General features: G+C 44.2%; 1 protein-coding gene across 9 annotated transcripts in view; it reads right to left on the bottom strand.

The window, feature by feature from the left end:
* PPFIA4 (PTPRF interacting protein alpha 4) overlaps positions 1–15,128 on the bottom strand; it is a 175,864-nt gene that overhangs the window by 96,381 nt on the left and 64,355 nt on the right. For all 9 annotated transcript variants that reach the window (XR_009763446.1, XM_061631803.1, XM_061631808.1 and 6 more), the window contains one exon: positions 7,766–8,604. Coding sequence is in view for 8 of the 9 variants with exons in the window: in XM_061631803.1 (XP_061487787.1) it covers positions 7,766–8,002 (237 nt within the window). In the remaining variant the exon portion in view is untranslated. The remainder of the gene's footprint in view (positions 1–7,765; positions 8,605–15,128) is intronic.

The following is a 15,128-nucleotide window of genomic DNA, read 5'->3' as shown; positions in this document are numbered from 1 at the left end:
TGTCCCTTGGGTCCTCCTCCATACCTGAGAAATGTAAAGTGGTTAATGTAACACAAATCTGTAAAAAGGGATCCAGTGGAGATCCCAGAAATTACAGGCCACTTACCTTAGCATCTGTCCCAGGAAAACTGATAGATCATTAAAGATAAAATAACCAAGGATATAGAAGAACAAGCCTCGCTGAAGCAGAGCTACCATGGCTTCTACAAGGGTAAGTTTTGTCTCACCACCCTACTGGAATTCTTTGAGAGTGTCAACAAGCATATGGGTAGAGGTGATCCAGCTGACTTAGGGCTTATCCAAACGGAGCGGGATAATCCACGGTTTCCATATTCGGTTTGTCATCTGATAGTCCTCACTTTGCCTTTTAGTTCGCTCTTTCCCAATTAAAAAAAATGCTTTTTTGCACCCGCACCTGCAGCGGTAAGACCCCTACATTCTTTTTGCTTTTTCCAAGCTCCGCCTCTAAAACCTCCCCCTATCAACCAATTGGTCAGCAAAAAAATTACGTATGCTCCTCTCCCCCTTTGCAACGATGCACAATAGGGCTGTAAAGGAGTTCTCGCCTTGGAAGGAAAGGCTGCTGGTTGGTTTCACGCCTGCCTTCCCACCAGAATGAAATTGAGAAAGGTTCCGGAGCAGGCTTGAAACGGACCAGAAGCCCTTTTCTTGTTTGCATTTGCGATATTACACTTAAATGAATGTATGCTTTTCTGCCTTTATTGATATTTAAGGAGATACACACACTGGCAATGCACTTATTTCTCCAAAAAAGCAAGGAACTTGTCACCCCCTCCTTCTCCCTTTCCTTCCCATGGAGAATGAAATTGACAAAGCTTAATGAAATTGACAAAACTTTCTGGAGCAGGCTTGAAACCAACCAGAAGCCCTTTTCTTGTTTGCATTTGCCATATTACACTTAAACAATGCAAACCCCCCCAGCAAGTACAATGAAATTGACAAGACTTTCAGAGGCAGGCTGAAACCGACCCCCCCCTTTCTCGCTTGCTGTGCACTGCGGATCTCACCCAGAGTGGCCGCCCAGTTTGCAAGCTGGCAAAAAATAAAATGCATCTGCGCAGTAGTTGCAGACCCCCCCCAACACCCCACCATTGTGATGATTGGTTCAATTTTCCCGGGCTTATTCTCGCACATGCACAAAAGTGCAGATACGTGATTGGCTGGAATGAGGAGAAGGGGCAAGGGGAAACGCCCAAGAACCGCCCATCACCTGTAAAGTCCGCAGTATTGCATCCTAACTCCTGAAGGCACAGCGGATGATTTCCGATTTTAAACAGCAAATTGCATTTTCGCCGGTATTGCAAGGAGCGGATTTAACCCGCGAAAATGCGTAACAGCGTGAGACGTCATTTGGACGACCAAAAAATAATGAACACACATAGCGGGTGTGTCACACATTTTGCAGTTGTCTGGATGAGCCCTTAGTGTACTTGGACTTTCAATAAGCTTTTGACAAGGTATCTCACCAAACACTCCTGGGTAAGCTTAGCAGTCATGGAATAAGAGGAGAGGTCCTCTTGTTGATCAGGAACTGGTTAAGCAGCAGGACGCAGAGAGTATGAATAAATGGACAGTTCTCCCAGTGGAGGGACGTAGAAAGTGGCATTACTTATTCTTTGTGCGCTATATCTATGCTATGGATCAAACACAATCACAGGAGAATGTACAGTGTGATTAAAAAAATAATTACTGTAAATTATCTTTATTTGCTCAATAAATATTATTTTGGGAAGGGGACAGAATATTATGCTTTTGAGTAAGTTAGGTATGTTCTTATGATGTATGTACGCATGTATATTTTTCTAAGACAAATAATCACCTGTTTTTTCTTTATAAGAGGACTTTAATGGCTTCAATCAAACTTCCAAGTATCAACACTATATCCTTTTATATATATAAGGTATATCTGTCTTTAATGCTCTCAGTGTAATAAGAATCAACTGTAAAAGGTTTGAGAGAGGAATGCATGGTCAGCTTAGAAACAATCGCTCTGCCAACAGGAAAAAAGCAACAGGCAATGTTGAAAACATATATAGTTTTTTCTTATAAGTTTGACTGGAGGCATTAAAAGCCTTTACAAAGAAAGAACACACATAGGTACATGCATCATAAGAATATGCTTAATTAAACAGCATAACAGAATGTAACAGTTTGAGGAGAAGATAAAGAGGCAAAGGCATGATAAAGCAGTTCTTATGGCTTTATAAATGAACAGCGCAGATTCCAGGTGAACGGGGGAGCAAACATAACTGGAACTTTACCCTTTGCACCAGCTATGAGGCCTTCCCTAGATGCTAGCACCACCTGCTGGGAACTATCAGTCCAAAACTGTACAGCTACCCCTCCGTATGAGAGTTTGATTGTCATGAGAATTATCAGCCTATAGTAGCAAAATATTTGTATTAGGGTACATATTAAATAATAAATTTGTAGTTTTATAAATGCGTACAGAATGCAGAAGCTTTTGTTTTTCATGGGTTGAGATCAATGCTGAGAGCAGCTGTTTCTGGCAGTCTGTTCCTATACTGCAAATAGGTGGTAAATTCATCATATCCTACAAGGCCATGCGCTAGCTTAGAACTTCACATTTGGGTCTCCCCCACATTAAAAGCAGCATCCCGTGAATGAATTACCAGTTTTATCATAGTAACCTTCACTACACGTGCATTCACATAATTCCCCTTCCAACAAGAAGTATGCCACTGTATTAACTTGTAGTAAAGTTTAGTCAAGAGTAAGCATGGCAACACACTGCTATGCCTACTCCACTTGTAAGTGGAGGTGACAGCATGCAACTTAAGAGGACAAATGAGGGACACACCAGAATTAAAAGAACTACAAACAGAGAAATACTGATTTAGGCACACTACTAGTTAAGCTGTTAGCAATTAATTACAATAACTCTGAGAATAAAACTGAAAACAATTGTGACCAAGCAGTTATTTTCTTTGGATTTTAGCCTGGGGTGTCAAGACTGTTCCTACTACAAGACCAAAATAAAAAAAAAGTCCAAAATTCAATTGCTAAATGTAGTCATTTTACCTGTGGCAACAGGCCAGTTCCTCAAGACTGCAGATTTTATGTTCCTCACAGAAACTTTCAGAACAGCCTGCCTAGGAATGTGGAGAAAATAATATCCACAGCAATCACAGACATGGGTACAGTTCCAGACACCTGTGACCTAGGCCTGTAATTCTTGAGAACCCCAAATCCTGCTTGGAAATGACTGCAGTCATAGATGTAATGATAAACATACAATAGAAGCTGTACCAGTGTAACAACGTATAACCTTTCTCCAGCAAAGGATCAGCTGGAAATGCAGCTGTACTGAGTACTCCCAAACTGCAAACCTACTCCTTTTCAAGGGGAACTGTGACCCCCTCCAGAACAGGCAGTCCACCTACTCCTAGACTGACTGCCTCATCAATCACCAACTCCATCGTATTGGAATTACAATGATGTTTATTCTCCCTCATCTAGCCCATTAACAACTTCAGGCATACGTTCAGAGAATCCAGTCACACCTGGATCAGAGGATAAGGATAAAAAGAGTTAAATTTGATCAACATACTGATATCTCACTACAAGTTCCCTTTTGTTTTCACCCGTAAGTTTCATACAGATATTAAATTGCTTGGGATACAAGAATAGAACTTATGGCATCCCACGGGATAATTCCAATGGAGCCAACTAGCAACCTTCTAGCACTATCTTCTAGTCAGAAGCAAAACCACTCCAGCGTTGTGCCAGCCAGCCCAGAAACACCCCATTATCAATGGCATTGAAATATTGAGGACAAGAAGGCATTCTCACTTGAGAAAGCCAGCACTGGAATCAGATGGATCTCAAAGATCACCTAGTCCAACCCCTTGCAGTACACAAAATTCACTACTACAGGAACCCTGATAGGTGGTTAACCAGTCAATTTAAAAGTAAATTAGATGACAAAACTACATTTCTGACAAGCACCCTGAGTGACCTGAAACTAACACACCCACGCCCAACTTTAGCCATATCACCTTGATGTTTTAGATGAGGAACTAAAAAAAGCCATGGCCTCTGTCTTGCCATATCAGCAGGGCCAGTTCTAAAGGGCGGCCAGGTGGGGCACTGGCCCGACGGCCCCTGGAGCTACAGGAGGCCCCTCAGCAGCCCCTCCGCTCCCCTTCCACGATCCACACACCCCCACCTACCTGTCTGCTGTCTTTTACCATTGCCCTTAACAAAAATGGCGGCCATGGTTTCCCTAAGGCACTGAAGCCCGTCGCCATCTTACTTGATGGCAGAGATGCCCTCGCATATCACGCATGTGTGCCATCAACAAAGATGGTGGTGGAGGCGTCAGCCCCTTAGGGAAACCGCGGCCACCATCTTCGTTAAGGGCAATGGTAAAAGACAGCAGACAGGTAGGTGGGGGGTAGGGTTGCCAGATCTCCGGTTTTCTGCCGGAGTCTCCGGCAAAAGGGGGGAGTCTCCGGCAAAAGGGGGGAGTCTCCGGCAAAAGGGGGGAGTCTCCGGCAAAAGGGGGGAGTCTCCGGCAAAAGGGGGGAGTCTCCGGCAAAAGGGGGGAGTCTCCGGCAAAAGGGGGGAGTCTCCGGCCTCCGGCCATACTTTGTGTGAAGACGTTGATCTCCGGCTTTTGAACGTCCCCCTCAGGCACACATGCGTGATTGACACACGCATGCGTGAAGGCTGTGCCGCCTTCCCGCCCTTTCTCATTGAGGCAGGGACTGGAGAGACAGGAGGAGTACTTGAGCCGGTGCCCCTGCAGGCTCCCCCCCGAGCAGCAGCCCCTGCCCGCTCCCGCCGCCCACAGAAGTACAGGTGAGGGTGGTGAGTGGAGGCCGTAGCCGCGTGGCCGAGCGAGGTCAGCCTCCTGGGCCGCGTCTGCCACTACATGCGCACCTTCATCGATTCGCCACCCCTGCAGGGCTGCCCCCCCGGCAGCAGCGGCAGGCGTCCACTTCACCCCTCATGCCTTCACCCCTCGGCGCGACGACTGCCCAGTGAGGGCCTACGAACGAGCCGGCCTCTAACTGGCTCCTGCCACCCAGAGGCCTTCTTACCTCGAGCGGATTCAAAACGACAAGGTGCTCTGGTTGCCGCTGGCTGACAGCGACCGCGATGGAGACCGCAGGCAGAGACTGCTCAGACCCATTGCGGACGCTCCTCCCACCCAGAGGCCTTCTCTGACCCCAGAGCCGATTCGAAACAACGAGGTGCTGTGGGCGCTGATGGGCGGGAGCGGCCACGATGGGGCTGAGCAGTCTCTGCCTGCGGTCTCCATTGCGGCCGCTGTCAGCCAGCGGCGACCAGAGCACCTCGTCGTTTCGAATGGGCTCCGGGGTCAGAAGGCCTCTGGGTGGGAGGAGCGGCCACGATGGGGGTGAGCAGTCTCTGGCTGGGGGGGCCCATCGCGGCCGCTGCCGCCCAGCAGCACCCACAGCATGAGGGGTGAAGTGGCTGGCCATCCTTTCCAGAGCAGGGGAACCAGCTCCGGGGCTAAGAAGGAGCCGGCCCTGCCCGGCCTCCACTCCTGCTGAGGCTGGCAGGCCGCTCAGATGCCGTCTCCAAGCAACCGCTGCCGAGACGGCACCCACGTGGCCTGGCAGCCTCAGCAGGAGCGGTGAAGAGTCGGTGGTAGGGGCTGGCTCTCTCTCTCTCTCTCTCTCTCTCACACACACACACTCACACACACTCACACACATACGAGATTAAAAGATTCAGGCACAAAGATTAAAACATGCACAAATGTAAACTTAACTTCTTCAGTAACACACAACTATCATACTAAGAAAACTAGAGGAACAGTTCTTTCCCTTAGATGTGCAAAGTAGCACTTGACAGTTTTAAACATTTATCAAAGTATTATTGAAATAAGCTTAGGCCCATCATCTTGGCTGCTAGCATTCAAGACTTTGCATTAAGATTCAGTAGCAGCAACCTATACAACTTTTTTTCTGCAATGACAAGTTACTATATTTCAGCTGATCAAGGTCATCATAAGATTCTCTCTCCAAAGCACTGCTACTTCTTGGTACTCACAGTTCATTTTAACTATTTCAAGTGTTCAAAGTGCTTCACGTACACCATTTCAGTAATCGTTACACCACGTTAAGGCAGAAGCAACTCACCCAGTGGAACAGATCTACAATGCCAATATCTTAATGCCTCATCAGTTGCTGAAAGCCGCAGCAAAGCTGCTGCTAGAAAGTTAGCATTGCAGCTCCACCCCACATGGTGAGCCGCTTCTGCTGTGAGGTAGGCCACAATAATCATTCTCATACTGCAGATGGGGAACCAAGAAAGATTCCATCAGCTATAGGCAGAGCTTGGAAAAGTTACTTTTTTGAACTACAACTCCCATCAGCCCAATCCAGTGGCCATGCTGGCTGGGGCTGATGGGAGTTGTAGTTTAAAAAAGTAACTTTTCCAAGCTCTGGCTATAGGAGAAGAAAAGAGACGGGAGTGCATGCTCTCCCCTTCTCTGCTGAACAACCAGCAACTTTTGGCTCCTCCTGCTCTTGAAATCTTTCCATTTCAGCTGGTGATTACAAGAACTCAAGAAACAGTAGCAGTTTTCTTTCTTTTTTCCTCCAAATCCCTTTTCCTTTTGTGGCATTTCTTTTTAGATAAGGGATGGGGAACTTCAGGCTTCTCTATCTGGCCATCAAGACTCTCCAAGTCATACCTCCTATCCAGCCACAGCAATTCTCCCAGGCCACATCCTTCACAGGACCAGCTCTGCACCCTCTGTGAGTGTTTTAGGCTGGCTGAAATATATCTTTGAACACTGATAATAATTCTTGCTTGCCTACATGAAGAATAGGGAGGTGTGTGAGAGTGCAGAAACTACCCTACAGTTCAAAAGTGAAGTGCACATTCAGTACTCTGCCCGCTTTTGCCTCAGCCCCACCCACCACTGGCATGTAGTCCCCAGAAGTGAATGTGGTCTTTGGGATGAAAAGGTTCCCCATCTCTGCTTTAGATTGTAGGCCTGAGGGCAGGGACTGTCTTACATTTGTAAGCCACTCTAGGTGTAGTGGTTAAGGTGTTGGACTATGACCTGGGAGACCAGGGTTCGAATCCCCACACAGCCATGAAGCTCACTGGGTGACCTTGGGCCAGTCACTGCCTCTCAGACTCAGAGGAAGGCAATAGTAAACCACCTCTGTCTGAATACTGCTTACCATGAAGACCCTATCTGGGATCAACTTGAAGGCAGTCCATTTCCATTTTGCATCACCCTAAGCTTGTGAGAAAGAATGACCTTGTCACTTCAGATGGACCTAGGAACACCCTATTTTAGGTAAGATTTCTATTTTAATCTCCAATCAGAGAATTCTTTTTGAATGGTATGCTCCAAGCAACTGTGGTTGATACAATGTATCATGTTTAATGACGTCACTGGGGCCCGCCCCCATTTTCTCAGGTTTTTGGATGGTTCCAACCTGGCAACCCTAGTGGGGGGGGCCGCACGCGCACGTGCATGCCCCCACACCCCCCCATGCCCCCCCACACAACCCCCCACCCACCCCCACACCCCCACACACACACCCCCCCACACACACCCCCACACCCCCCCACACACACACACACCCCCACACACACGCACGCGCTGGGGCCCAGGGCAAGCTGATGCTGGAGCCAGCCCTGCATATCAGCACCCTTCCCCATGACTATTCTTGCTGCTGCCATTCTCATATCATTTAGCTGCCACAAAATTGCATATTTATCTTCTTACCTGAGGTAAAGCAGAGTTCAGCTGCCTCTGCAACTGGTCTCGCTCATGCAAGGTTTCCTGTAGCCGGCCCTGAGACACAGAAAGAGTCTCACGTGTTTCCCGAAGAGTCTCTAGCAGCTTGTCTCTCTCATCGAGCATGTTCACCATCAGCTGTTCAAAGTTGGCATCAGAATCAGAGCCCGGCTGTGACCCCAAGGGGTCACTCTCGCTGATGGTAGGCATTACCTCACACATCATGGCAACACAGTTACAAAAAGCTCAGGGTTGACAGGGAATACCTCCTCAGGATGCCTCTTAAGGCTCTAGAAACAGCAAGCTAAGGTCACATGGTTACTGTAGCCCACTGCCGATTGTGACAACTGTCAAATGCAGGCTGCATATGGTAAGGTCCGTAAACTCTCCATTTCTCTTTGCAATCAGCTGAAGCTTACATTACACTTACCAAAGTCTGAAAAGGTCAGAGCATTTTTAACATTGAATGCATAAAGTAATTAAGACCAGCAAGGCCCCAGGACCAAACCGTGATGATGTGAGTGTTGTTCCTTATGCCTTTGACAGATATTGCTCAGATCCCTCCAGTGATTTTCACCAGCCATGGCATAGAGCTTTATGTTGCTCAGAAAAATATGCTATCCACTTTCAAAACACACACCTGTGCTGCTTTGAGAGATTCAGAAGTATTAGGAAGTCCATGAAATAGTGTTCTTGATATTGTTAACAGGAAGTTAGACAGATCAACCAATGACTTGTAAAGTCTAGAGTGGCACTGAAGCTGAAGCTCTCCAAGCAAGATTGCACCTTTGCCAAAGATTTGTCGTGCTTCAGTCTTTATCAAGGATCTACAAAGAAAAAAAATTCATGCATTAGAGGAGCGTCCATCTATTGCTTTGCAATTTTTTCCTCTCAAGAACTAAGATCAAGATGTTGCTGTTTTTATTTCCATGAGATAATTCAAAAGAGGGTGTTTACAGCAAGCTCTGCACCACAGGTTTCAGTTCACTTGTTTACCATCTGTTCCTTATTGCCACCCTTAATTTAGACATGATATTTCTATGAATAGATTCTAGATGCTATGAACCATTTCCCCCTCATTTAAATTGTTTTTATCTTGTTTCAGGTTCCATTTCCTTAGACCATTTTTATAACACTGCATCCTGGAATCAAGGGTCATGTTGACTAGTAACATTCCACCACATTTTCAAAGCAGAATATTGTATAGATTAGCTCTGTTTGCCAGTATTTGTTATTGGGCTTCTTGCATATCCAGATTAATGGGTATAATCCAAAACTTTGGCTGTTACAATATTTATTATTTATTGAGCACTCATAGCAAGTATGTACTATACAAGATGAATAAAAATACAAGAACCTGCCCAAAAGCTTAATCAAAATAATTAGAAAGGCAGAAAAAGTGGAGGGGCATACACTAACTCAGCCTTTCCCAACCAGTGTGCCTCCAGATGTTGTTGGACCACAACTCCCATCAGCCTCAGCCAGCATTGCCAATGGTCAGGAAATATGGGAAATGTAGTCCAGCAACATCTGGAGGCACACTGGTTGGGAAAGGCTGCACTAACTGATACAAGACAATTTTGAGGGACCCTTCAAAAGCTAATGAGATGCAGGTACAAGGACCAGCTGACAAACACGCATGAAACTGAGTTAAATGAGAAAATCTAAAAGAAAAAAGAAAAAACCTAAAATGTGCAAGAGCAGAAGGGTGGAAGATAAAATGAAAGAAGAAAAGGTATAATAAGAGTCTTAAACTAAATAGCTATATTTGTTAAAAACATTTCTATCCCAATTTTTGCCTCTATAGAGAGCCTCAATACAGCTCACAGTATGATCAAATCATCAGAAAGGGGTCAACAGATAATTTTTTTAAAATGTTAAGAACACCAAGAACAGCAAATAAAATAATAACTAAAGTCCACAAGAAAGCAAAGAAATATAACATATTACTCTCAAGTTGAAAGCCTGTCATAACAAAAAGGGTTTGACCTTTGCCTGGAATTACATGAGCCAGTTAGCTCTCTCAGGGCAGGGCATTCTAAAGGCTAGCATGGGAACTATAAAATCCTTATTGTGCATTCCTGCTAGATGAGCCACAGGACACACAATAGGCACCCTCCATATTATTTTGGAGAGTAAGCAGGCTTATATGGTAGCAGACCTTTACATATCCTCTTCCTAAGCTGTTTGGAGCTTTAAAGATAATAACCAGCACCTAAAATACATCCAGAAGCACACCAGAAACCAGTGAAGACAACACAACACAGCCACATGCCCCAAATCACGAGCTCAGTGGGTAGGTGCTTCAGCTGTGTGTGCATGCGCAAGTGCACAGAGGTGCATGTGGACTAGGCAGATTTCTGTCCTTCCCAACTTTATGATTTAATAATTCCTTGGCTAACTACTTCAAGCATTGTTCCAAGAGTCCAATGAATTGCTTTAGCATCAAAGAAAAATCAGTCACCAGTGGAGGAATTAGTTATCCGTTAAAGACTTATTATCCACACAAAAAAGAAAGAAGTTGCAAGGAGAATCTAGCCATAAATCTGATGAAAAATACACTCAGGGGGGAAATTTATCGCATTGTTAGAGTAACTCAAGCTGAAGCAGCTCTACTTCTATTACAAGAAAATAAATGTAAAACATTTCTGGGAAGAGGCCCTTCAGTACCACTTTGCCTGAAAAGAGGGTACCAGATACCACTAGCAAAAGACAATATACATTCTCAGGAAAAAACAATCTGCTATTTATTAGCATGTAAATACAGCTTCAAAAGCCAAGAAGGAGATGCTACTGAATGCTAGAGCTGCAAGAACACCCTGTGGTCTTGATATTGGACATAGCAGCATCACCAACACAGCATTTTTGTGCATTCTTCTGAAACAAGCCTGCTACGACAAAAATACATTTCTACTGACAAATAAAAAGTATTGACTAGAAACGTTGGCATTGTTTATTTGTGAAGAGATTTATATCTCACCATTATAATATAAAAGTATTACTCAGGGCAGCTTACAGTATCACAGACAAACCAGTACACAGAACAGTATAAAAGAAACCAGACACGGACTCAGAAAATAGATTACCACCTGGCAAAGCAAAGACCTTCTAGAATAAGTTTTCACTGGCTGACAAAAAAGAGGGGGCCAACCATGTCCCAAGAGGGAAAAAACTGCATTGAAAGACCTTCTCTGAATTTCTCTTCTTCAGAGAATTTGAGTTGAATCCACTGAAGTCACTGCATTCACAGAACAATTTCTGCTCATGCAGCAGGAACTTTCCATCCCTCTTCTCCCCTTGTGCATCCCTCGTACCTCCCTCCCCCCCCCCTGCAATTTCCCCGGTACCCTTAGATCAGATTTGGGAAGGCATGCGTGGGGCAGGTGAGATAGGATGCGGAAGTTCCATTGTGTGAGTTGAAGTTGTTCCACAAGCACAATAATTTTATCTTCTTTCAGAGAGCAGCTAAGGCCAGGCTTTCCTGATCCATAGTTGTAACCAACCAAAACTCCTTCGGAATAGCAGGCATGTTTACATGAAAAGTGTTGTCTGCCTCTTAAATCTTGACCATGTTTCTTTCTTGAATGAGTGAGCCACACCTTAACCACAGCTGCTGGGGTCACCAACATAGTGCACTTGAACTCGATGGCACCTGAGAACCTTTGGTGCTCATGAAGCCTCTGAGCCCTTCCTCCCAACTCAGTGCCCTCTGCAAGATGGGGTGGTTACCTTCCACCTCCACTTAAAAAGTGCACAAAGCTGAAACACCCAGTTGGAAGTGCAACACTCTTTCCAACTTCCTCTTTTATCCCTATGTGCTTTTCAGGGCTCAGATCAGCTCCTGAGCAGTTGAACAGAAAGCAGAGCAACCAGGAGAGTAGGGGTGCGATCTGGGGGACTGATGGGAAGAACACGTAGCAAACAGGAGATGCAGGGAGGGTGAGAGAAAGTGAGGTGCTGCAGAAGTCAAGAGACAGATATAGAATGCAGTGCCAGAAAAGTAACACATGCATATTATACGCATAACCCATCAAATTTGTCTCCATTGACTGAACCGTAAAAATCATGGTATTTTCCGACACTGCCATGGCACAAAAACATGGACCAAAGGCACAGATAGTTATGGATCCTCAAAACCACCATCCAATCATACACCACCACTGCATCCACAGATGTGTCTTCTGATTTGTTGATGGGTTTGTTAACCTGTATAAAAATAAAAGATCCATGAGGACATGTGCCTTTGATTAATATTTTTGTATTGCTGAGATCTCATAAGCAAAGATCTCATGTTTACTGTGCAGTGTAGTCTGTGGAGAAAACCTCGGACCTTTTGCCTATTCATTCTGTCTCAGCAAGCCAGGCAGTACTCCCAGGCAAATCCCAAGATCCACAATTCCAGGATGGGTTCTGTCTGGCAGCAACATCCAGGAATTCTGGGGATGCTTAACACCACATAGCCATTTTTCTAGATATCAAAAGGTGTGAATGGGCTACCTAACAAACAGTGAGGTGGGACATGATTGGCTGTCAGGTAACAACCACCAATCAAAGACAGTATGGGTAGGAATCCCTTGAAAAGGGGCTGTAAACACCTTGTTGGCCAAATCTAAGTGGTATGAATAAGGAGGTATGAGGAGACCAGAAGCATGCTTTGTAAGTAGCAAGGGCAGGTAGATTTGAACTAAAGAGCTCCTTTTATTTTCAGTATTCTGCTTTGCCCATTTGTCTCCTTGCTTTCTCTTTTGTTCTTAATAAACTTCCTGTAACTGGACAGTTGGGCCTGTGCACATTATTGCCAAACTCAGAGTTGCTATGAACTCCCCATGAGCCTCAGTCACTTGGTTCACGCTACTGAGGTAGAGGACTGGGGTTGACAGAACAGCAGGCTGATCTGATCTATGACAGAGACAGAGTTTCTTCATCCCGATGTGGGTCTGGAAACTGGATGTTATCTCAAAATCCCAAATTAAGTGTTTGCTTGAGAGTCCCAGAATTCTCTCCTGTCTGGGGATTTTGAGCTTTAAAAGGAAGGGGGTGGTGACAGCAACTACCAGATAGTTAGGATGCAACTGGACTACCCTGCAAGGCAGTTGCGCAAGGAAGGTTGTAAGCAGGCTCTCCTAGCCTCCCCTTTCTGTTACGTAGTCTACCACTGAATGTTTGTAATTTGATGGTAGGTTTTTTGACCCAGATTCAAATGGATCAGTTTTAATTCTACCAGATGTGACTTTTACCCAGACCACATGGAAAAGCAATGTTTCTTTTTTTTTTTAACATTAATTTTTATTCAAATTTTCCAAAACAAAACAAAACAAAAAGAAAAAGAACAAATTAATAACTAATACAATAAAAACTATTGACTTCCGATTTATCGTAGATCAGCTATAAGTCTATAATATATAACAAACCTGTCTCTTAATAGATTATAAAATCACCTTCCTCCAGTGGTTATCTTAATTGGTATCACATTAACATCATATCATTTTATTCTTTCCACAAAAAGTCAAAGAGAAGCTTCCAATCCTTGAGATATATATCCATCAATTTTTCTCCAAATAGGCATGTCAATTGATCCATCTCTTCAAGTCTACTAAGTCCAGTAATTTCAATAGTTCTTCCATTATCCGTGTTGGTTCCATCTTCCATCTTCCATCTTTGCACCCCCAATAATCTTGCTGTCATAGTCATATAATAAGAGTCTGAGAGGAATTTCCTTCATCACAAATATTTCCTTGCCATCAATTCTGAACGTATCACTGAAATATTGTTGCAAAGCCGCATCTCTGTTCCTCTTTTTTACAGAATGCACTGGCACATCTCTTGAAAGTTTTCCCATTGTCACAAATCTGGAATTAATTCTGTAAACTTTCTCCATTTCAAATTCCATCAAATCCTTCCAGTCCTGGAATTTTTTCGAACCGATGATATCTTTATCTCCAATCTCTTCACCAATTCCTTCAGGGACAGCGCTGGGTTCCAAACAGTAATATTTGTCTCCAGGATCCATCACAGCCATAAAATCCAAATCTTTTTCCAAGTCCATATTTGATAAATCTATTCCAATCTCCAGGGCTTGAACCTTCCCTTTAATTTTTCTTTCATCTCCTTTTATTTGTCTAATTATATCTTTGGTCCCATCTTCCTCCTTTCTCGTAGAATCCTCTATTTCTATCAGCTCCTGTCTCATTCTGCCAATGTTTCTGTGTGCATTCTGGATTACTGTAATACATTCTATGTGGGGCTGCCCTTGAGGTTGGTCTGGAAGCTGCACCTGGTGCAAAATGCAGCGGTGCGACTACTCACTGGGGCAGGATATCACCAACATGCTACCCTGCTGCTGAAAGAATTGCACTGGCTGCCCATTAGCTACCAGGCTAAGTTCAAGGTTCTGGTTTTGGTGTATAAAGCACTAGACCACTTAGAACCACTTAGAACCAGGATACCTGAAAGACTGTCTTACCCCTTATATACCCAGTCATCACTGCACTCTGCAGGTGAGGGCCTCCTGCAAATTCTATCTTATCAGGAGGTCCATTCCTCATAACATAGGAATCAGACCTTTCCTGTTATGGCACCTACCCTTTGGAATTCACTCCCCTTAAATATCGGACAGATGCCGTCTCTGTTGTATTTTCAGTGCCTATTGAACACCTTCCTCTTTCAACCTTTTAAGTAAAGTCTTTAGCCCAGTCTGCATCTGTGTTGAAATTGTTTTTAATTTTTTTTAAAAAAAGATGTTTTAAATATTTTTAAGATGTTTTGTTTTTAAGATGTTTTTAGTATTTTGATTTGCTGTCCTGGGCTCCTTCTAGGGATATACAGTTAATAAATAATAATAATTCTCTCTTATATGTTGAGGGAAGGGAAGACAGAAGCAACCAGAGGGTTTGTGCCCAATGCACTCTCTTAAAATTCCAAGTGTGCCCACAGGCCAAAAAGTAGTGGCGACTCTTAACACAGCAGCTATAAGTGGCATGTCCACAAAAAATTATTACCATATATTGGCCCCTTTTTCCTTTATATTTACATCCTGCCTAATATAATAAATTTTACTGCGTGGGGGGGGGGGGTTGTAACAATTTATATTAGTAACAAACACCTACAAAATAAAACCAGAAACAATTAACAACACACAAACAATAAGACAAACAGAAATTACATCCAGTTGCCACTAATCCAGTGTGATTAACAACTCATAAATATCCAGAACAAACAGTTGGGTTTTAGCCTGGCACCTAAATGTCAATAATACTGGTGGGTATTCCCAACTGAGTATTGCCGACTCAGGATGTCGCCACAGAGGTTCTTGTATCCTCCATGCACGCACTATTCCAGCTAGGAGGATGTA

The sequence above is a fragment of the Rhineura floridana genome, chromosome 6 (assembly GCF_030035675.1).
Source record: "Rhineura floridana isolate rRhiFlo1 chromosome 6, rRhiFlo1.hap2, whole genome shotgun sequence".
Classification (NCBI taxonomy): domain Eukaryota; kingdom Metazoa; phylum Chordata; class Lepidosauria; order Squamata; family Rhineuridae; genus Rhineura; species Rhineura floridana.
The sequence above is the reverse complement of the archived record's forward strand: the minus strand, read 5'-3'. Positions and strand labels throughout refer to the sequence as shown.